The sequence below is a fragment of the Mus pahari genome, chromosome 3, assembly GCF_900095145.1.
Source record: "Mus pahari chromosome 3, PAHARI_EIJ_v1.1, whole genome shotgun sequence".
In the NCBI taxonomy this organism is placed as follows: Eukaryota; Metazoa; Chordata; class Mammalia; order Rodentia; family Muridae; genus Mus; species Mus pahari.
Window position 1 is genome coordinate 28,620,306 of NC_034592.1, and position 22,397 is coordinate 28,642,702.

Below are 22,397 nucleotides of genomic sequence, written 5' to 3' on the forward strand. Positions count from 1 at the left end.
TTCAGCTTTGATTCTCTGCACCCCCATAGTAGCCTAAAACCAATGGTAAGTCCAGTACCAGGAGATCTAATGTCCTTTTCTGCCCTCAAGCACCAGGTTTGAATTTAATAAGCAGTCGCCCATGCAAGCACAACATCCATACACATAATAAAACAATTTTTAAAGTCTTAATAAAAAGAATATTAGGACAAAAATATAACCAAATATATTCACTAATTATGCATTTTAAAACTTAAATATCATCTTATATTCAACTGTTGACAAGAACAAAACAAGAAAATTGGAGGAAAATTATACCATGGTAGGGTAAGCTGTTCTCATCTAAATATGTTAATTCTTTTTAATATCTTGATTTTCTTGTATTGATCAATATAATTAAAGGTGGAACACGATGTCTATATTCCTGAAGATTGTCTAAAATTTATAAATATTGACTTGAATCCAAGCAGTAACAACTAGGAATTCTTTCCATACTGTACTGTGTGTTCTAAGATTAGTATAATATGGAAAATTATTAGACGTAGGAAGATTAGGTAGAAAACAGAAATTAATTGATTGGGCTTGATATATTTTCTAAGTAACTCAGAACACAATCATTTCTAAATGAACATTAATGATGAGCTTAGTAATTAAGATCTCTTGTATTACCTGGGTGCGATGGTTTATAAATGGCCTTGGCCTAGGGAGTGGTACGATTAGAAGGTGTGGCTCTGTTGGAGTAGATGTGTCACTGTGGGTTTGGGCTATAAGACCCTCAATCCTAGCTGCCTGGAAGTAAATATTCTGCTAAAAGCCTTCAGATGAAGATGTAGAAATCTCAGCTCCCCCTGTACCATGCCTACCTGAATGGTGTTATGTCCTGCCTAGATGATAATGGACTGAACCTGTTAGCCAGCTCCAATTAAATGGTGTCCTTATAAGAGTTGCCTTGGCTATGGTGTCTGTTCACAGCAGTAAAACAATGAGTGAAAGAAAAACTTTTAAAAAATATATCTTAAGCTATTCGATGGAACACAGGGCCCCCAATGGAGGAGCTAGAGAAAATACCCAAGGAGCTGAAGGGGGCTGCAACCCTGTAGGTGCAACAACAATATGAACTAACCAGTACCCCCTGAGCTCATGTCTCTAGCTGTATATGTAGCAGAAGATGGCCTAATAGGCCATCATTGGGAAGAGAGGGCCCTTGATCTTGCAAACTTTATATGACCCAGCACAGGGGAAGGCCAGGACCAAGTAGTGGGAGTGGGTGGGTAGGGGAGCAGGGGCGGGGGGGATGGTTATAGGGAACTTTCGGGATAGCATTTGAAATGTAAATAAAGAAAATAATAATAATAATAAAAAGAAGTAGTACTCAATTTTAAATGAAAAAAAATATATATCTTTATCCAAAGGTAGTACAGATTAATTGTTTAGTAATGGTATTTTGCAAACACCAGATACATTCCACTGTTTAAGTCACATGGTTGGCTGCACATGACTTTGATAAATGATTCCTTTGAATATTTGCATGTACAGGGAGATTAATATTAAACTAGCATTTCCTGATTAAGATGATATAGGAGAATATTGTGAATTTCTCACACATACTAGGTCTTGGAAGATCTATTTTTAATGTAACAAATGATATTTTGATCCTCACAGAAATTTGTTGAAAGATATACTTCTGATCTACATGGAGTATTTCATGGTTCCAAAATTTGGAATAGATCAAAGGTCCATTTTATGGTGAACCAAAATATTTTTTTCGATAACACTTTGAATTTAATAACCAACTTCATAAAACAACAACAGGGTTAAAGTCTTTGTGGATTGCAAATATGAATTCTGGCAAAAGGGAGTTTAGAAATGGCACTTAGGAGTAATGGTTTCTAAAAAGGAGTTAGGGGCAATGGGCAGAGTAAGGGAGCTCTAGCCTCCTAAGAATAAAAGCCAGTGTTCCTTCTTGAGCTGAAGGTGTAGAGGGAGAAGGCAGGAGTAGGGAGGGTGGGGGAGGGAAAGGAGCATTCCCAGCATACTACAGCCAAACTAAATATATGCCAGTCAAGTTTCGGGAATGCTAGGAGAGAATTGCCCTTTCAAGCCATTTCCTCTGTCATTCATTTCTTGAACTTATACATTATACTCCAGATAATATCAGTGTTACTATTTTTAAAGACAGTTTAATTAATAATTAGCTATCAGTATTTAGCATTTTCTGCATATCATTTATCCATCGATATATAATTTTCAATAACGTAGGAAACCTGAGGTTCTAGAATGAGATGCTCTGTTTATGATAACTATCTTACTGCAGATACCTTCCAAAGCCTTGTTGCTACACAAATCTCTGCTAATAACATCTGTATCAGAAAATTAAGGATGCAATTTATTCATTCTAAATTCATTGGAACGTGTGGTCATTAAATATTTATTAGGATATATCTACATTAAAAAGGACTAGCAACTATTTAAAACCCATAAAACATCTACCATGTAGTTTACTAAGTTGTTTTCAGTGCTTAGTTAGGGGTCATGATAATTGTGGTGGTATAATAAATATTAATAACCCATGAAGATAAAATATAACAATATTATCTGATTTTAGTAAGAAGTGACTATTGGGGTAGGTTTTTCCACTTTATTATTACACATTCTTTAACTATGTGTGGAGCCTAATTAGGCAGTGCAGCAGCAGAATTGTCAATAAAATCTGTATGAGTAATTCATCTTTTTTTCTCAATTATTCAAGTCCTCCTTTCACTACTATTCTTTGACAACTTTTTAAATTACAAAGAACATTTCTGGAAAAAATAAATGGAAAAAAAAAAAAAAAAACACCTCGAGTTCTCTTGAACAAAATCCCCTGTGATCTTCACCTAGGCTAGTCTTGTAGGCAAATGTTTGGAACTAGAAAATATCATCCTGAGTGAAGTAATCCAGATCCCAAAAGACATGCATGGTATGTTTTCATTTGTAAGTGGATATTAGCCCTAAATTACCAGGTACCAATGCTACAGATCCAGAGAAGCCAAGGAAGAAGAAAAGCCCAAACAAGGATGCTTGAATCTCCCTTAGAAGTGCAAATAAAAGTCATAGGAGGCAAATGGAGGAAGGGAACTGGATGAGAGAGGGGATGGAGAAGGGAATGGTCATGGGGATCAGGTGTAGAGAGAGCAAGGAACAGAGACAGGGGACAAGGGTCAGCTCTTGGAATTGTCAGAGATCTGGGACTGGGGTGACGTGGGGTAGGGGAGAGACCCCAGGGAGTCTGCGGGGTAACTCTAGCTGAGACTCCTAATGGTGAAGGATATGGAGGCTAAAGTGGCCACTTCCTGTAGCCAGGCAGGACTCCCGCTGGGCAGATTATGGCAGCAACCAAACTATAAAACCTGCCTACAAGATGTGCAGGGACAATGATGGAGCAGAGACTGATGGAATGTCTAACCAATGGCTGGCTCCAAGTGAAACGTATCTCATGGACAAGAAACAATTTCTCATACTATTAATGATACTCTGTTATGCTTGCTGACAGACTCCTCACATAACTGTCTATAGGGTTAATGTGTCTTGTGTCAGCTCTGCCACAGCGGCTGCTCAGGGAGGCAGGACTTGGGAGTTTTGACTGTGCTTACCCCACACTGTTGCCAGGCTGGTGTCAGGCTATGGGGAAGCCTCAGCACAAGGCTTTCAGTCAGGGGTGGAGTGAGCAGTCTGAGGCACAGGACAGCTGGAGCTAACTTGAGGTCCCCTGGCCTGTAGGGAGGTCAGGACCATCTGTTTCTCAGGCTCTTGAACACTCAGGCACCACTGGATGCCACTGAGGAGCTGAGAAAAGAGCAGGGACCAGCGGGATAGATCTAGTCCAAGGCTGAGGAGGGGATAAGAGGGAAGAGCTCTAGCTGGTCCTTCAGGGAGAGCCTTTGGCTTGATGACTGCAGCGGGTTTGGGTTTGGGCTTGGTTTGGTGATGGCTGTGGCTGGGAGCTCAGGGAGGCCTCCTATGGAAGATTAGATGGAGGCTCTTTAGGAGAAAGCCTTCTCCATTGTTCTCCACAGCGAATTCTGATGAAAAGAGGCAGTCTATGGTTTTAAGACATTTATTGTCATGGTGGAATGTGGATCAGTAGAACCATGCCCTGCTTCTCAAGGTAGACCTGAGGTAAAATATCTTTTGTAGGGAGGAGTGTCTGGGAAGGAGAGATTATGGGCTAAGTTCTCCAGGCCTTAAGGTACCTCATTAAAACGGAGATCTGTCTTGAGGCTATGTGACCTGAGGTCACATCCTCTACCTGTGGAGGGACTTGGGCATTGTCCTTACATGACTGATAGCCACAAATCTATGGAGGGCTGTGGCCTCATCCCCGGAGCCTGGTTCCCTGGGGACAGAGGGAAACACCTTCTGTCCCTTTAGGGTCACTGGGATTTCTAGTCTTATGGCAAACAGAAACCAGACTGCCTTTCACGACCCTACAACTGTCCTCTGAGAGGGTCCACCCAGCAGCCAATCAAAAGCCAATGTAGAGACCTTCAACTAAACATTACACAGAACTAGCAGAGTCTTGTGGAAGAATTGCGGGAAGGACCGAGGGTCCCTGAAGAAGATAGGCACTCTACAGGAAGACCAAGAGAGTCAACTAACCTGGAACCTTGGGTGCTTCAGAGACTGAATCACCAACCAAAGAGCAAGCATGGGCTGGATCTAGCCCTCCCCCCCCCCGCCCCAACATATAAGTAGCAGATGTGCAGCTTGGTCTAAATGTGGGAGTAGAGACTGTCCCTGAATCTGTGGCCTGGCTATGGATCCTCTTTCCCTACCTGGGATATCTTTTCTAGGCTTGGTGGGAGAGGATGCATCTCGTTTTGCAGAGACTTTATGTGCTAGGGTAGGATGATACCTGGGAGGCTCCCCCTTCTTAGAGAAGAGAAGGAAGAAGTGGGAAAGGAGCAGTGGTATAGGGGAGCCAGGAGGAGAAAGGGATGGATAATGAGAAGTACAGTGAATGAATGAATGAATGAATAAATAAATAAATAAATAAATAAGTAAATGGGAAAATAAATATATCTTTTTATTAGCAAGCACAAAGATTTGAATGTTTCTAGAGTGAGCAGGCAATGTTCATCATAAAACTATCGACATTGTCAAAATGGAACTTGGTGCTGCTAGAGTGAAGCCTGTAAGATGTCGAAATTTTTGTTTTGAGTTTTTTAATACCTTGTTGTTTTCGTGGATCATAAATCTGAAGCCCAAACAGTGGTGCTCTTTCATGCCTCAGCAACGTCACCTCACTGGTTATCAAATCTAGTTGAAAAATTGAACCATTCATGTAATCTGTCCAGAATACATAATTCCCATGATGCGACAGTCCAAAAGGATGGTTCAGCTCTTTCCCACTGTAGACAACCTGGAAAATGTGAAATGAATGTAAACATACTAAAAAAATCAAGACTACATTTCCAAATATAACTATTTAAGTATATAATATTTGTAACTCTACCAGAGGACAACCTAACTACACTCTTAACTCATCATATTTTATCTGAGTAGATTTACCAAGGATATTTTTACACTAAGAGCTTAGTCTTCTCATTTTTTTTTGAAATTCTTCATGTGTTCAAATTTCTTTCATAAATGACACTGCAGAGATGTTGAAGAATAGAAATGTTAAAATGGCATCACTCAACTTTATTTCTCCCTCTGCGTGATATTTATTATTCTCTTGGGTGAAAGTTAACCTGAATATTATTACACACAATCACACACACACACACACACATACACATACAATCTCACACTTATATACACTTACACACACATGTTGCTCATCTAATAATCAAGTGAAATGAAATGTTTGAGTGGCTGTATGAATGGAGAAGACTTTTCTAGGTCAATTGTACCAATGAAAATTGATGAGATCTATGAAATAACAATAAAAGAGAAAAATGTTAATTTTACATAGATAAGATTTGCTAATGAGGTTTAATTTTGATTATATTGTATTATTATTCTATTTCTTTTCATTTGTTATTGACATGGAGAAATGAGAAGAACAGTCAAGTCATCTTGCACAGTGAATTGATAAATAGGAAATACACTAGAGACCCAACACATATCCTCTCTTCTTACATTGCATCACTTATAAAATCCTACTGCATCACTTATAAGATCATACCGGTATATGAAAGCAAATTTTTTCATCTCAATCAATCAATATTCGAATTTTAAGAAACTTATCTACATAGTTTAAGAATAAAAATTGAAAATGTGCTCATTTTAATAGAAACCTCCAGTTAAATTTATAATTAAAGATTGAGATACAGCAGAGCCTAAAATATGATGAGCATGAAATTATACACATTGTATGTACACACACATGCATACACTTTAGCACATACTCATGTATTTTAAATCTATTTATGTACATATATATTGTCTACACACTAACATTTTCAGAGGAAGTACAGATATTTAGTTAATAGTTGTGAAATATATGGCATAGAACATGCCAATCAAGTTTATTTATCTGGTGGAATTAGTTGATAACCAATGATTGAACCATTGAAAGTACAATTTATTTCTCAAAAAGAATTCTTAGTGAGTAGCATGACCCCACCACTCAAGACTCAGATCCAGAAGGGACCTTAGATCAAAGGACACATTTGGAAGTGTCTCATTTACCCTATCTTCACCTTTTACATAATAGTTGAAGTCATTCCATGGGGCTCTAGGTTGCTAGTGACTGAAGAGGAAGAAACAGGAGGATGATTTTATCACTAGGCCTGTGTCTTACTCTCAACTAAACACTTTTCAGCATTACCCCACAACGCCAGGCCCTTTTACAATGATTAAAGCAAAAACAGCAATAGGAAGAGCGTATCTCTTTGTACCAACTGCCTCGAAATTCAGCCCATTCCTGCAATGCATCTCGGGCTCAGTATCACAAAATTCTTTACTCAGAGGAATGCTGTATAATTACTTTGTCTAAATCTCAGCTGCAAATATTGAACATATTTAAATAGAGAGGGGTTGCTTGGTCACAGAAAATCCATCAATAATGTAGAAAGCCTGCATTGTAAAATCAGTCCTGCTACCAGGAGGGCTTCTTTTAAAAACCCCCACAAATCCTGGCACACTGCAGTGAGCTGGGCCTGGCCTCCCGGAGGCCAATGCCAGCTGCACAGCTTAATGCTCATTCTCCTTCAGCCACCCCACAGAGACTATTGGCAGCCACCTCAGAGGGGTAAAAATAAACTTGAAAGTATTTTTAACACAGCACAACAAGGCTCTGTGGAAGAAGAAGCCTGTGGGTTACAAACAGCAGCACTCGCCTCTTCTTACCTTTCTGTGGGTTCCATTCAAAAATACTTTCTCAATATGATCATAGTAGGCATCACACCAATATAATGTGCTGGTGTGAAAGTCCAGTGTTAAGCCATTTGGCCACAGCATCTTGGAAGTCACAAAAATCTGTCGATTCACACCATCCATCCAAGCTTTCTCGATCCTTCCCACGCTGTCATCTATTTTATCTTCCTTCCAGTCTGTCCAGTACATCCAACTAGGAAGTGAGAAACAAAGAGTTTATCTCCTTATCTCCGGTAGCCACCTAGAAGCACCCTCAGATTTGGTACTTCCATAAGTCAGTAGCTTGCAGATATGTTGTATATAAACTTTTCTTTCTGTAACAGTTAGCTCAGAGAAGCCAGGGGAGCCAAGGCCAGGAAACAACCTTATAGCTTCACTGCAGAAAACCTACTTCCAGCTACCATCCCCCAGGCTACCAAAAAAAGCTTACCACCAGCCACTAAGACTTGCCTAATACATTAATGAAAACCGTGGTAAGTACCAAACATTTATTTTCTTTGAACCCTGATTTTTTTTTAACGTAGCATTACTTTTAAATATTGTTCCATAAAATGCATTATTTGGCTCAGTGATTAAAAAGCTGGCAGCTGACATGAGAATCCAGAGCACAGTTAATGATCTACTCTAGAATTTATTTAATTTCAGGTGAATTAGTGTTTTTATTTTTAGATAGGCAACTGGATTGCCTTTATTCTAAAGGTCACCGTCATATTGGCTTTATTTAGCCAGATCCAATTCATCTTCCTGATGCAAATTATCTATGCTTTATTGCTGTTTATTATTATCCCAACTCCACAAAGGATGATTTAGCTGCACATAAGTTTAATAACAGCAGGTTGACTGACCTTGAGATTTTGAGCTTTTAATTTCTATCTCAAACAAAACAACTTCCTTTAGAAAAGGATCCGTGTAAGCTGTAACAGTGGGGGAGTGAGCCTGGAGCTAATGTTCCAATCCCCTCATGAATAAGGTTGAAACTCACTACATGTGTTGTTTAAGGGTCATGTGAAAGTTCCTGGGTTATTAATTAAACGGGGGTTTCATTTTGGCAGCCATACACAGCTCTGAAAAGGACCAATGATTATCTAAGCTGGAGGTCTTTCAAAAGCCCCCTGATGTCTTTCCCTCCGTTGTGGGAATAATTCTGACATAATTTGGGAAAATTCTGAATCCAGACTAAGAAGTTTAAAAATGTTCAAATTGATAAGTAGAAGTTGAAAATATATCCTCTACTATTTTATATCAATTAAGCTTTTATCAAATTTTCTTAACAGTTGACAATAAATTTTCATTGCCTGTTGAAATGGTGTATGAATCTGAAAGAAAGCCAGGATGGTATTTTACTGTGATCTATTCTGCATCCCCTACAAGGGCTTTTATCATTGTGACAACACAGGAATTGTCAAAAAAGAAACTGTAGTTTCTCTAACTACATGACAGCCACAAATGTTTAGTTTTATTTATATAAATCAGCTTCATAAAATGAACTACATGCTATTCCATCTCCAATGTCTTTTCCTAAAATCATTATATTCACTTAATTAAAGCAGTTTTATTCTTATTACTAAATTATACATTATTGAAACAGGAATATACTTTCCTCACAATTTTTTCTGTTGATTATGACATACACATTTTACTTTGTAGCTCCCTATCTGGAATCACAAAAATATGTTTATTGATATGCATGCATATGTATGCATACAAGCATACAAACATCACAGGCTTGAAATTCTAATAATGATGTTTATGTTTTTGCCGTTCTGTAGGGATTGAATGAAGCCAGCAGTCGGAAAAGTCATGAGTGAAGGTGTATTGTTGATAAGAAAACAAATAGGAGAAGGATTAAGGCCATGAACCCATGGGAAATTGGCAAAGCTTTTCCCCATATGCCTCAAAATTGGCCAAACCTTCTCTGGTCAATTACAAGTGCTTACAGACAACTGAACAGTGTGTACAAAAACTAGCCACTACAGCTTACTCAAAACCATGCTTACAGCCAGACACTTGTACCCAGAAAGACCTCCTACAGGGACTAGACAGTCCCTCACTGTGAGCTGTACCTAACACTCTGTGGTTCCAGTCACTGTGTGGCTTCATCAGAGCACACAGCCCACCTGCTCCCAGGTTTCTGTCTGGCATTCTTCATTTTTTCACCACCCAGTAAGTTTTCCCAGTGTAAGCCACATGGGTCTTGGCACTGTTAAAATGAAGAATTGTTGTGAACTGATCCAGTACCTAAGATTATTTTTTACAAAGACAAAATATCAAAAAAAAAAAAAGTATTTCTTTTTTATTACTTTTTTATTACTGCCTTCAAGGTCTACACACACACACACACACACACACACACACACACACACAATCTAGATTCCACGTATGAAAAATCATGTGATAGTTATCTTTCTGAGTTTGGCTTATTTTACTTAACATCATGAGTTTCCACTCATTTTTCTGGAAACCCCAACACCCCTCCCAACCAACCTCAGATGATGCCAATTTAGTAGAGACAGTGTATGTTTGAGTTAACTGTAAGTGTTATAATACTGAGAGGAAAGGCTTCCCCAATGGAAACGTACAGCTCTGAAGAAAAGGTATTCTGGCAGTCCCCATCCAAGAAATACTACAAAATTATAGTTTCCAACAAACCTCACACAAGAGATTAATTGGGAGGACCACAAATGGGTGGCTGCCTCTGCTGCTGACAGAAGCTGCAGAGAACTGAGCAGCAGGTAGCCTTTATCCAGCATTTCTTGGAGTGGGGTGAGGTTCCAGGGTCCAGACTTCCTGGGTGGAGATTTACAGCCAAGCCCAGGGATTGGTGGGTGTTCAAGCCCTGTTCCTTCCAGAGTTCTATCCTGTTGTCAAGCTGTCTCTTGGTTTAACCCTTCAGTGTTTCCTGCTGCCAGGACCAACACTCTGTCTTTATTACTCATGCTAAATTCAAAACAGCTTCAAATATTCAAATATGGTTTTTTATTCTGAAACCCTTAAAATGAATATGTTAACAAAATGAGTCAAAAGTCATTGTCACATTAACAATTGTCCTCAAGGCTACTATTTCCTAGGCCCCTGCTTTGCATTTCACTCTACTTTTGTTTTGTTATTAAAAAACTTAACATGCACATTAGGTTTCATTTTCAAACACAATTTGTTATTGTTAACCCTGCCTGAGTTTTTCTCCAACTGCTTTCTCCACTTCCATCATAGGATACCTGCCCCACATAACATCTTTTTGGTTTGTCACAGGTATTGTTTAGACCACCTTTCTTCAGTGCCCCTTTTTTTTTTCCTGCCATGGGCTTCATTTTAGAGTTCTAGCCTATACCTGCACATACCTCTACTCATGCGCATACATACATATATATACATAATGCAAGGGAACACATTTGAGAACAGAAAACACTTGTTTTTCTGAGTCACCTTAATGTATTTTCTAGATCTATTTTCCTGAAATTTTTAAATTTTATTCTTCTTTATCAGTAAATACAATTGAATTATGTCTGTATTTCATATTCATCATCTATTCTTATGTTGAGAGATATCTAGGCTGGTTCCATTTTGTAGCTGCTGAGAATATAGCAGCAGTGACACAGATGGCCCAGTATCTTTAATTCATTTGTAATCGTGCGACTGTGCATCATTCACATAGTCACAAGTTTCTGGAGGGCAATTATCCTCCATGTTTCTATTGATATGCATAAGTTGCATGGATTTTTAATTAAAGAAATAATTAATACTGTATTGGTCCTTTAATTGTCTGTTACTTTTGATGAAGTATATCTTTGCAATGAGTAATGAGTTCCCCCTATGTACTTCTAAAAGCTAGTGGTATTGGAAAGCAGAAGAAAACATAAAGTTCTTACTCTGGAAACAGTTACATAAAGTTCCAAATATTAGAATAAACTTTTGGGGGTAATGCTTCCTTTCATTACTAGACATTCTTTTTTAAACTCCAGATTTTGTTCCCCTCCTGGTCCACCCTCTGACTGTCCCATATCCCATACCTCCTCCCAGACCTCTTGTCTCCATGAGGATGTCCCCACCCCACCAGACCTCTAAACACCCTGGGGCCTCCAGTCTCTTGAAGGTTAGGTGCATCTTCTCTGACTAAACACAGACCCTGCAGTCCTCTGCTGTATGTGTGTTGGGGGCCTCATATCAGCTGGTGTATGCTGCCTGGTTGGTGTTCCAGTATCTGAAAGATCTTGAGGGTCCAGGTTAATTGAGACTGCTGGTCCTCCTACAGGGTCACCCTCCTCCTCAGCTTCTTCCATCTTTCCCCTAACCAGACATGTTTTTAATAACCACTTGACCAAATTGTTTCAGACTTCCATGTCTAGTCTCAATGCTTTCTGATCCAGTTTTCAGATAGAGCTAAGATTAGGCTCTTTAAAATGAAGGTGAACATGCTACCTCCAAAACTATCCTCACACTGAAAATAAAACACAAAGCTCTATTATGGTCTTCTTCTCTCTTGCCACTTCATCTGCACAAAGAAAATTTTGACTTAAGAAGATTTGGACAATATGAAATTGATATTTCAGTAATAGAACAGATAACTATGAAAGCCAAACACGAAAATGTCAGAACTAAAGTATAGTTAATTCTGTTGAAAATGCGTACAGTGATTCATCTACTCTCTGGGAAGATGTACTATGCTTGTATTTGAAGTTATTTTCAAATCATGCAGTTCTAAAAGTTGTACTTCAGTGATCTCAGCTTACAATGGACATCTCACATCCTATTCCTTTTTAATGTATGCTTTGGATCAAAAGAATATCCATTTGTGATCATATTTTCTTGGAATGGAAATACACATTCATACAGAAACCAGAAGCCAAAACTATGCAATCTATTCATTTAATGTTGAATTTCTGTTAGGAATTTTCACATTTCTTTAATATTTTATGAATGTTATTTTATGTTCATGCCATAGGACTAAAGGAAAAAATCAAATTATTCCATAAAATATTTCATTCTGACCATGTAGCATAAAACTATGAGGTCATATTCCCAGATGAAAATATAAATGAGCTTAAAACCACTATAGACTCATATAAAGGAATAGAATGGACTGAGTAAAAGACACTTTGCAGATAGACTGCCTGGGTTTAATATCTAACCATTCTGTTTGCAATTGAATTGAATGGGATCTATGATCACTTCAAGAAAAGAGAATAAGAACAGCAACCATTCAAAAGATTGCTGTGACTGTTACACACAGGGGTATAGTAACTACTTTAACAAAATGCATTGTTCACAGAAAATGTACAAAATAAATGTTAGTTCTCAATGCCTAAAATATGATGAGCTTAAAAGTTTAACCAATACAGTCATTGACTGAATGATTACATGTCCTGGTGTCAGGTTGTCTAAATAGTGCTTATCTCAAAATCTTTAAGTGACATATCCTCTATAGAAATAGAAAAACAATTGCTTATTTTACTTAATTCATTTTTCTGTTTTTATCTAACAGATTTTCTAGGATGGGAACTCACTGAGTAAATATCTCCTTTCATCTCCTATTCCCATATGAATTCACCAATTCACATGAATCTAAAGAAAATTTGCCTCGACTAATACATATAAACCAGGAACCATCAGAAGCAGGCTTACATACCCATTGACTGGATCTACCACAATTGCCCTTGGATGAGACATTGCTCCCTCCAGCAGAGTTTTCCGGCTCTGAGAAGCCTTTTCCAGCCTGGCCACATTAATGGTTTTTCTATGACCGTCATTGGTCCAATAAAGGTTGTTTCCAATCCAGTCCACTGCAATACCTTCTACATTATCCAGATCTATAGAAATGTAAAAGCAAGAAAGAAACTAAATATATATTAAATATTAAAACTCAAATAATTTCCACCACAACTGATGTATTTAATGAAGTTTCTCAAACACTGAAAGAATTGAAATGAAAAGAGAAAAACAGACAAAAACTATAATCCAAGAACTTTATCATATGATTTTCCATATAGCACATTTTATAGATTTTTTTCATTTTTATTTTAAATATTTTGTCATGCAAATGATAGACCCACTCCCATCATAGGGATTACAGTGTTAAACATGTTCACAAATTAATCATATGCTATTTTAATTGAAAACCAGAATGTTTTAACCAAGAAAATAGTCTACAGAATAATGTGAAATACAAATTACAAGACCATAAAAGCCTAAATATATACATGTATAGTTATGAACAGAAATTTGAAAGAACATCTACAATGCTTCTGTATTTTTGACCTTTTTTATTGAGAATTTCATATATTTTATATGCATTCTAGTGAAGGCTACCCCCCATCTCCTCCATTCAATTCCTCCACTATCCCTCCACCATTTTCCATTTTCAACTCACGTGGTCTCTCTCTTTTTAAAAACCCACTGAGTATGCTTGGCGCTGCCTGAATATGAATTTTAAGGACCCTCTGTAAGTTTCAGTATAGGAAGTACTGTATGAGAAATGCCCTTAAGAAATTTAAAGGTTGATCTAATCCAAAACTTCGGTTTTACAAAAAGGAAAGTTAACATTTCAAAGCAAACTTATGTGGTCATAGTTTACTATCCAAGATGCTTCAGAACATCAGAATAGCTTCACAGGTTAATTTTCCCTATGCTTAGGAGGATGTTTAATGCTGTCTATACTTTAATGATGTTTGATTTTTTTGTGCACTTGCCTATTCTAACATAGTGGAGAATAGCTATTTGTTCTTTGCTATTTATCATGATCCATGGATGAAATTTAGAATCACATTTTATTGGAAATCAATTTCAGGAAAAAAAAAGTCAAGGTGGAAAATCTTCTAATTTTTAAAATTTTTCTGTTGCTCCGTGACTTATAACTTATTTACTTTATCTCAAGGAATTTATAGTGTCACTATAACACTATAAATGGAAATTTCTTTTCTTGCACTGTAAATAAATCACCACAATGATCTATCTAAAGAGAGAAAGCAATAATAGTTCCTGCCGTGAGATTCTAAACCAGGGGTAAACAGCTCCTGTTCCTGTTCTGAGGTCATAAGCTGGGGTCAACCAAATGTGAGTTGGGCACAGAGATCATAATTGAAGTACTGCGGGAACTCTATCTGTCCTGCCTGAGATAGGGCAACGTCTTAGAGCATGTTAGCTATTATCAATTTATCATGTTGTAAAAAAAAAAAATGTGTATATTGATGGTCTAGGTGCCTTACATTCTTATCTTTTAAAACTCTTAACTTAGTAACATTTCCTTATGCTTTACCACTGGCCTTCTTCAACTGGAAATGCTATATATTACCACTCAGGATTACATACTGATGATAGTAAGATGGAATTGAATCCAAAGAAGCATAATTTGAAAGGAACTTCTGCCTAACTGTTTTGTTTTGGTTTTGGAAATTGAACTGTAACTTATAAGTGATTAGGTTTTGGGTGGTGAACCCCACTGTACCTTCCTGTCTAGCCCAAGAACTAAGGAAGCTTCTTGACTGCTCTTTTCTACAATGTCCTTATACTTACATATGAGCAGAAGGACAATGCTTAAATTAAAAGATGTTTTGAGGACTGAATGAGTACATGTGTGAAATTCTTTTTTATTTATTTGTTTATTCATTTTTCCATTTCTCTATTTTTTTATTTTTGGAGAATATACCTTAAAATAATGTCTAGTATGTCCTAAATTCTGTATAAATTATGTTTATTACTCATAGTTAATATGATATGCTTTCCTTTAGCTAACTAGCCTATTAAGATAGTAATGAGATCATAACCCACAACACCAAAAGAAGAACACTCCTCTATAAGAGGCCATGCTGGTATTAGGAATCATATGTCCACAACATCAGGAGAAGACTCCTGCCTCAGTAGAGGCCAAGCCAGAACTAGGAATCCCAGAGGCCACAAGAGTACCTGAACACCAAAGGCCATGCCAGTAACTAGAACCCCAGAGCTTCAGAGGCAACTCTAGCATGCTTAGGTCCCAGCGATAATAAAGACCACCAAAACAACTGCAGAAACATCCTTCTGGACCTGAAGAGTTGCTGGTCACCAGAATTATGGACTACTCAGTCAAGAACACCAGAGAGGAAGCAGAAACCAAGGGGAAAATATCTATCCAACATATACCAATCATAAATCATCATTTAAACACATAACTACCTCAGACCCAGGTGCCTAGAAGTCAGCACAAGAACACAATCAACAAGAGCCAGGGTAATCTGACACCATCAGAACCCACCTATCCTACCACAGCAAGCCCTGGATTTTCCAACATAGCTAAAGCACAAGAAAATAACCTTACAACTATTCTTAGTTTCAAGAAGATGATAGAGGCCTTTAAAAAAGGAACTGAATAAATCCCTTAAGAAACCCAGGAAAACACAACCAGGTGAAGGAAATGAATAAAACTGTGATAATGAAACTAGAGGCTTAAAATAAAACAAACAACCAAACCCAAACTGAGAGACTCCCCTCACCAACAGAAAGCAAGAGATAGAAAAAAAAAAATCTCAAACATTGAAATACAATAGAAGAAATCGAAACATCAGTCAAAAAATATTAAATATAAAAGTTCCTAACACAAACCATCTAAGAAATCTGGGACACTATGAAAGAACCAAACCTACGAATATTAGAAATAAGAGAAGGAAAAGCTCAAAGGCCCAGAAAATATTTTCAACAAAGCATAGAAACTAGTTTTTTCCTAACCTAAAGAAGGAGTACATGAAGCTTCCAGGACATTAAGTAGATTGGATCCAAAAAAGGAAGTCTCCCCAGTTACATAGTAATCAAAACACTAAATTTATAGACCAAAGAGAGAATACTAAAAGATACAAGGGAAACAGCCAAGTAACATGTAAACTGATACCAATTAACACTACCCTGCCTTCTCAATGGAGACTCTAAAAGTCAGAAGGGCCTGGACACATGTCTTAAAGATGCTAAACAGACGCCAGCCAAGGCTACCATACTCAGTAAAACCTTCAATCAGCATAGATAGAGAAGACAAGACATCCCATGAAAAGTCAAACAGAATCATTAGCTTTTCACAAATCCAACCCTACAGAAGGTACTAGACTAAAATCTACAACTGAAAGAGGTTTACTACATCTGTGAAAGCACAGGAAATAAATAATTTGACACGAGCAAACTAAAAGAACACACACACACTCACAAACTACAACTACCAACAACAAAGTAACAGGAATTAAGATTCATGAGTCATTGACATATCTTAATATTGGTGGACTCAAATCCTGCCCCCCAAAAGACCCAGAATAACACAGTGGATGCAAAACCAGGGTCAATCCTTCTGCTCTATACAAGAAACATGCCTTAACATCAAAAATAGATACTATCTCAGAGTAAAGGGTTGGAAAAATATTTTCCAATTGTGGTTGCTTGAATATGTTTGAGGTATAGCCTTGTTAGAGGAAGTGTGTCACTGTGGAGGCATGGCTTTGACATCTCATATATATGTTGAAATCTGGCCCGGGGGGGGGGGGGTCCAGACCATCCACCTGGCTGTCTTTGAACCATGATGTAAAACTTTCGACTCTTCTAGTGCCATATCTGATTGGAAAACTGCCATGCTTCCCACCACTGGTGATAATGGACTGAACCTCTGAAACTGTAATTTGGCCCCAATTAAATGTTTTTCTTGTTACCATGGTCATGTTGTCTCTTCACAGCAATGAAACCCCAAAACTGAAGTTGATACCAGGAACTAGGGTATTGATGTTACGGGCCTGACCATGCTTTTGTTTGGAAAAGTGTGCATTTGGGGATTTTGGATTAGGAAAGCAGTTTAATGATTAAATTGGGGCTTAATTGGCCATAGTAGTAGAAGCCTAGAAGACCCTTAGCCAGACTGGTTTTGTAAAATTGGTATTATGGATCATGTTTTAAAAACTAGGACTTTTGAGATGAATTTAAGGATATAGGCAAGAAAAATTATCTAAGAACCTATGTGAAGAAAATGAAAGCCATAATGTTCCTTTTGTAAGTTATTACTTTTTTATTTATCCATATGAGTGTTTTGCCTAAAATGTTGCATGTGCGTCATGTTAATGTTCAGGGCAACTAGAGATCAGAAGATAATGCCTGATTCCTTGAAAGGAGAATTTTGGATGGTAGTGAGTCATCATGTGGTTGCTGGAAATGGAACCAGAACTGCTACAAAAGCACTAAGTGCTCTTGTTCACAAAGCCAACTTTCCAGTTTCTAAGCTGCCTCTAAAAGGACAAGCTGGGATTTTCTCTTATTGGTCAAAAGCTTAAACATCAATTCATTCTTTCTCAACAAATGGGTATTGTTAAAGGAAGTACTTGCTGTTATATTTTCAATCCCTACTTCAATGAAATTATTAATTAGGAGATAAGGAGTATCCTATGGACATTTGAGTTTTGTATTCAAAAGTACCTAGATGGTGTGTACTTTATACCAACATGAATTCTCTGAACAGAACTACTTGATTTGTAATCAATGAAATTTCATGACATACAACTAACAAAAGAAAAAAAATGTAGTCTTTGTTCCAGTATACCTGTGACTAATTGAAATGTAAGAAAGTTATGTGGATGAAATATCTACCATAATAGATCCTTTTCTAGAATACTAGATAGAGCTCCAAGGGTCCACACTCTGAAGTCCATGTTCTATCCTTCCCAATGTTATCATTATTGTTAATATTGTACAAGTGATAGAAAGCAAAAACAGAACCCATTCTTCTACAATTGGGTCTAAAGCTTCTTCAGTTGTCACATAACATTCATTCTTATAAATAAAGAGGCAGCCATGTTTAGTATTCAATGCTCAGTAAAGAAGTTGGACATTATATACATAATTGATAAAATTTTACATATTATATATCTGCTCAAACTATTTAAAATTTCTATAGTATTAACATTTTTAATATTGACCTGAATGTTTTAGGAAGGCTCATATAAATGCCATTATGAAATACAGTGCTGTGTAGCTTGTCTGATTTATTTCAGGATAACTTTCTTCAGAATGGGCTATGTTTCACTGAGTTGGATAGTATAACATGCTCTAATAAGCAGACGTGAGGAATGAAGGAAGACACTCATACTTGTCATGTTTCTGGTATATATAAGCTTTTGAGTTTACCTAAGCCAGCTCAGTTCTGGTGGACTCTAAGCAGGTCTGTTGTATGCAACAGGGGTAGGGGGATAATTGTGAATTTTGCAATATTCTTTTCTATATAAAAATTCTTAGTGGAATATGTCAGAATAAAACATAATTCTGTGCTACAATTTTGATTTTCTTTCAGTGTTGCTATTTGGATGCTGTTGTGAGGTATTAAAAGAAAGTGAAAGTCTGTTAGACTTGTAGGAAGAAACCTTTGGAAAGTCATTACACTTAGATAAAGACATTAGGATGGAACCTCATAAGCAAATACACGTGGTTTCCTAAGGAGGAAGAGCAGAAAAGGAGTGTCTATGCTTATACACTTTTGTCTTTACATTGTTGATTCCCAGCCTCTCATTTTGGGACTTGACAAATCAGCAAGAAGGCTTTCAGTGGATATAGGTTCTTGATTTTAGAACTTCAGAATTTTAAGTTGAATCAACATATTTTGCGAAACTCGTATAAGCAGGTAATTGTGTTTTTAACAATGAAAGTTGACTCATAGAAAGTCTCATTCTGAGATATGAAGAAATGTGAGGGATACACGGGAAACACTATCCGAAGAACGGCTCAGCAGTTGCGTGTTAGAGTAATACGCAAGTAGCATAAACAAGTTGCTATGCAATTTCAAACACTAATTTAATTTTTGGACTTTAGTGGTTTTCTTTCATATAAATCTTCTATTGATGTGCACTGACATATCTTAAAGATTATTGAGTAGATATCTGTATTGTGATTCATTTTGTGTATCAACTTGACTCAACCACAGTATATAAATATACCATTATTTAGTTAAATATTGCCTTCATAGTAGTATTTAGATATATGCTATTTACATGCAAGTCTATAGAACTGAGTAAAACTGTTTAGCATCCATTATGTGCTTGTTCTCATAAAATGGATTGAAACCCTTAAGAAAAGAAGTTGAATTCTCCCGGGAAGTATGACTGTGCTTCCGGGCTGACTGTAGACACGAACTCTATTATGGACTCATATCTACCAGGCAAACCTTACCAGCCAGTCTCTACTATCATATGATCCATTTCCACAAAGTGGCTCTTTCTCCACATTTCTTTCATTTCTGTCTTGTTAGTTTGTTATTCTAGAGAGAGCAACATGCTCACCAAGTCTGTGATCAGAAAATGATTTCACTTATTATCTGGGCAGAAGAATGTACTTCCCACTCATTGTTTTCAGTTGGCACACCAAGAAGCATAGTTTACACAGAACAGTGTAGCTTCTAATTCAGTGACCCTCTAGAGATACCCAGTGCTTACAAATCTCTTTTTATGATAATTCACTTAGAACTTCTGGTCAACATCAGAGACCTGGTTGTAAATAAGGAGAAAGTCATTTCAATGAAGACCTTTTTATTACCCAATTTAGTCTTCTTACTAAGAGAGAGCAGAGTTAAAAACCTGTCACCTATTTAAATGCAAAACTCCAGAGCTATTTTTGGATATTCATTTTACTTTCATACCCAGATTATAATTTATAACAATATAATACTTTGGAGCCTTGCACATCAATAGGAAATTTCTTATTCTATCTCATATTAGATGGAAGAGGAAGATCTAGCAGTAGTCGCTACAACAATGATGTTTCATAGATAGACTTCCATATACATTTCCTAATATGGTTTAGGCTTTTATGCTTGGATATATAAATATTAAAAAATACAATCATGTCACTGTAACTAATAATTTTTATCTGAACTTTCAATGGATTAAAGAGGGAAAAATTCATTGTGTAGGATAGAGAATACAGGACACAATAGTATACTGTTCAGTAAACCATAGGTGCCATTATATTCTGCTTTTGATTACCAGCCAGAAACTGTAATATTCACGACATTTTATAATTACTATGACAAGGCAAACATATATTATTTTATATGTCCATGTAGCTAGTGATCTCCTAACTACCAAATTAAATTAAACCAAAGTATGCTTGTTTTAGAACCAAATAAATATTGAGAGAGAATGGGGACAGTCAAAGTGCACATGTAAGTTATGTGCAAATGTGACAGCAGAGGAAAAATCCTTTAGCAGTTCATCTTGCAAAAGCCTTTATAGGCACCTAATAAAAACATAGACTAACAACACTGTGTTCACAAATAGCCTTATAAAAAATAGGCAGTGAAATAGGGACAGAATTAATAACAAGATTAGAAAGCAGCTTACTATTAATTCTATATTTTAATGATGAAAACAGCTAAAGAACTGTATTATGCTATAACTTCCAGATTAAACGAGTAGGAACACAGGATGTGAATTAACCATTTACATAGTAGTCAATACAGAAAGCTTACACATGGGAATAATGTCCACTGTACCTCCTTCGCAAGTTTGAACACAGAATTGTAGAAGCAAAGGATACATAGAGGCAAAAGTCAACATTGAGATGAAAAAAAAATTAAGTTAAAATTTTAAGTTGGAAATATTTGGATTGAGAAATAAAAGGGCTTGAGTCTGGATCTGAGTTAACAAAACTGATGATATAAAAGGAAAGTCAGGGTTTGGAGTCAGTGTCCGTGGACGGGCTGGTTGTCTTCAAAGAAGTCCTGAAAGACAAACGTAAGGCAACATAGCCTTTCATATAGCCTTTCTCCTGGTGAAGACGATTAGAACACACTGAACTACCAGCAAGGGGGCTTATAAAAGGCACCCACTTATAGAAAGGAGACCACTAAGGCCATCATAAGACAAAGAGATGAAGAAAAACTAAAGACACTTTTAGAAAACTGCAATAAGAGTTAAACTATCTATACACAGGAAAGGGCCTATGATAAGCTACAAGCTGCTCATAGAAAAATTAAAACCAAGGATGCAACTAGCAGATCCAGCCAAGGGATGCCTATGAAGTCAGCCAAGGCAAACGTCCAGCAGATGGGTCACCAGATGACTCCAGAAATCAGACATACCAGGAGCTTCAAAGCATCCCCATTTCCCTTAATTGGACAAGCAATATATGAATAGTATATAATTGTCTCCCTGTTTCAACCAGAGGAACACGCATAGAATATGCAACCTCTCTTTCAGCTTAACATATATATATATAGTGAGTTAGCAAATCTCAGTAGAAATTACCTCAGTCTTTGGCAATTTTCCTCTCAAAGTCCCTTTCTATTACACCTGCCTGTATGAGAACACTGATTTATTTTTGCTTATGTAAAAGTCTGTCTACAATGAAACTCCTCTTTAAAGCCTACTCTTTGCTATCTATGAACTCATTGACCCAGTGGATATATTATGTAACCATGAGCATTTGCACTCCACTCCTGAGTTATGCCTGCTTAAGAAAGAAAGTGTGCACTGCAAACAAATGGCCCTTTAAGTTAGCCAAATATGACACATCACATTGATGATGGATGGCTTATAATCTATTGATTTATAGGTGACAAGCTCAGTATATATATATATATATATATATATATATAGTCTAATTTTATTTTATTTTATAATCTGCAGTGTGTGTGTGTGTGTGTGTGTGTGTGTGTGTGTGTACCATGTACACAGTGTTAGACAGCCTTGAACTGGAGTTATGGTAGCTTGTGAACTACCATGAGGGATGCTATGAGGGATGCTATTCATAGAGCCTGTGTTAACAGTAGTTAGTGATCTTAACTGCTAAGTCATATAGTTCTTCATCTCCTAAAAACTAACTGTGATGACAACTACCATTCCATTCTATTGCAGAGGACTTATGATAGCAAACAGATAAAGAATGAAGAGACAAGTGAGCTCATGAGTAAAATCAGTTTTCTTGGAGGAAAGAAAAGAAGCACAAGGTCATACAGTATTGTTTACTTGTTGGTATGCACCTAGACTAGTCCTACTTTGCAACTATAATGCCATACAATTAGAAAGTAAATACATTTTCTATTATGTAGCCAAATTCTTGGACAGAATAAATGATAA

General features: G+C 37.0%; 1 protein-coding gene across 4 annotated transcripts in view; it reads right to left on the minus strand.

Moving 5' to 3' along the window:
• Lrp1b (LDL receptor related protein 1B) overlaps positions 1 to 22,397 on the minus strand; it is a 1,962,444-nt gene that overhangs the window by 826,348 nt on the left and 1,113,699 nt on the right. For all 4 annotated transcript variants that reach the window (XM_021192210.2, XM_029535926.1, XM_029535925.1 and 1 more), the window contains exons 12-14: positions 12,965 to 13,145; positions 7,315 to 7,534; positions 5,191 to 5,380 (exon numbers count right to left, since the gene is read on the minus strand). In XM_021192210.2, the coding sequence (XP_021047869.1) occupies positions 5,191 to 5,380; positions 7,315 to 7,534; positions 12,965 to 13,145 (591 nt within the window). The remainder of the gene's footprint in view (positions 1 to 5,190; positions 5,381 to 7,314; positions 7,535 to 12,964; positions 13,146 to 22,397) is intronic.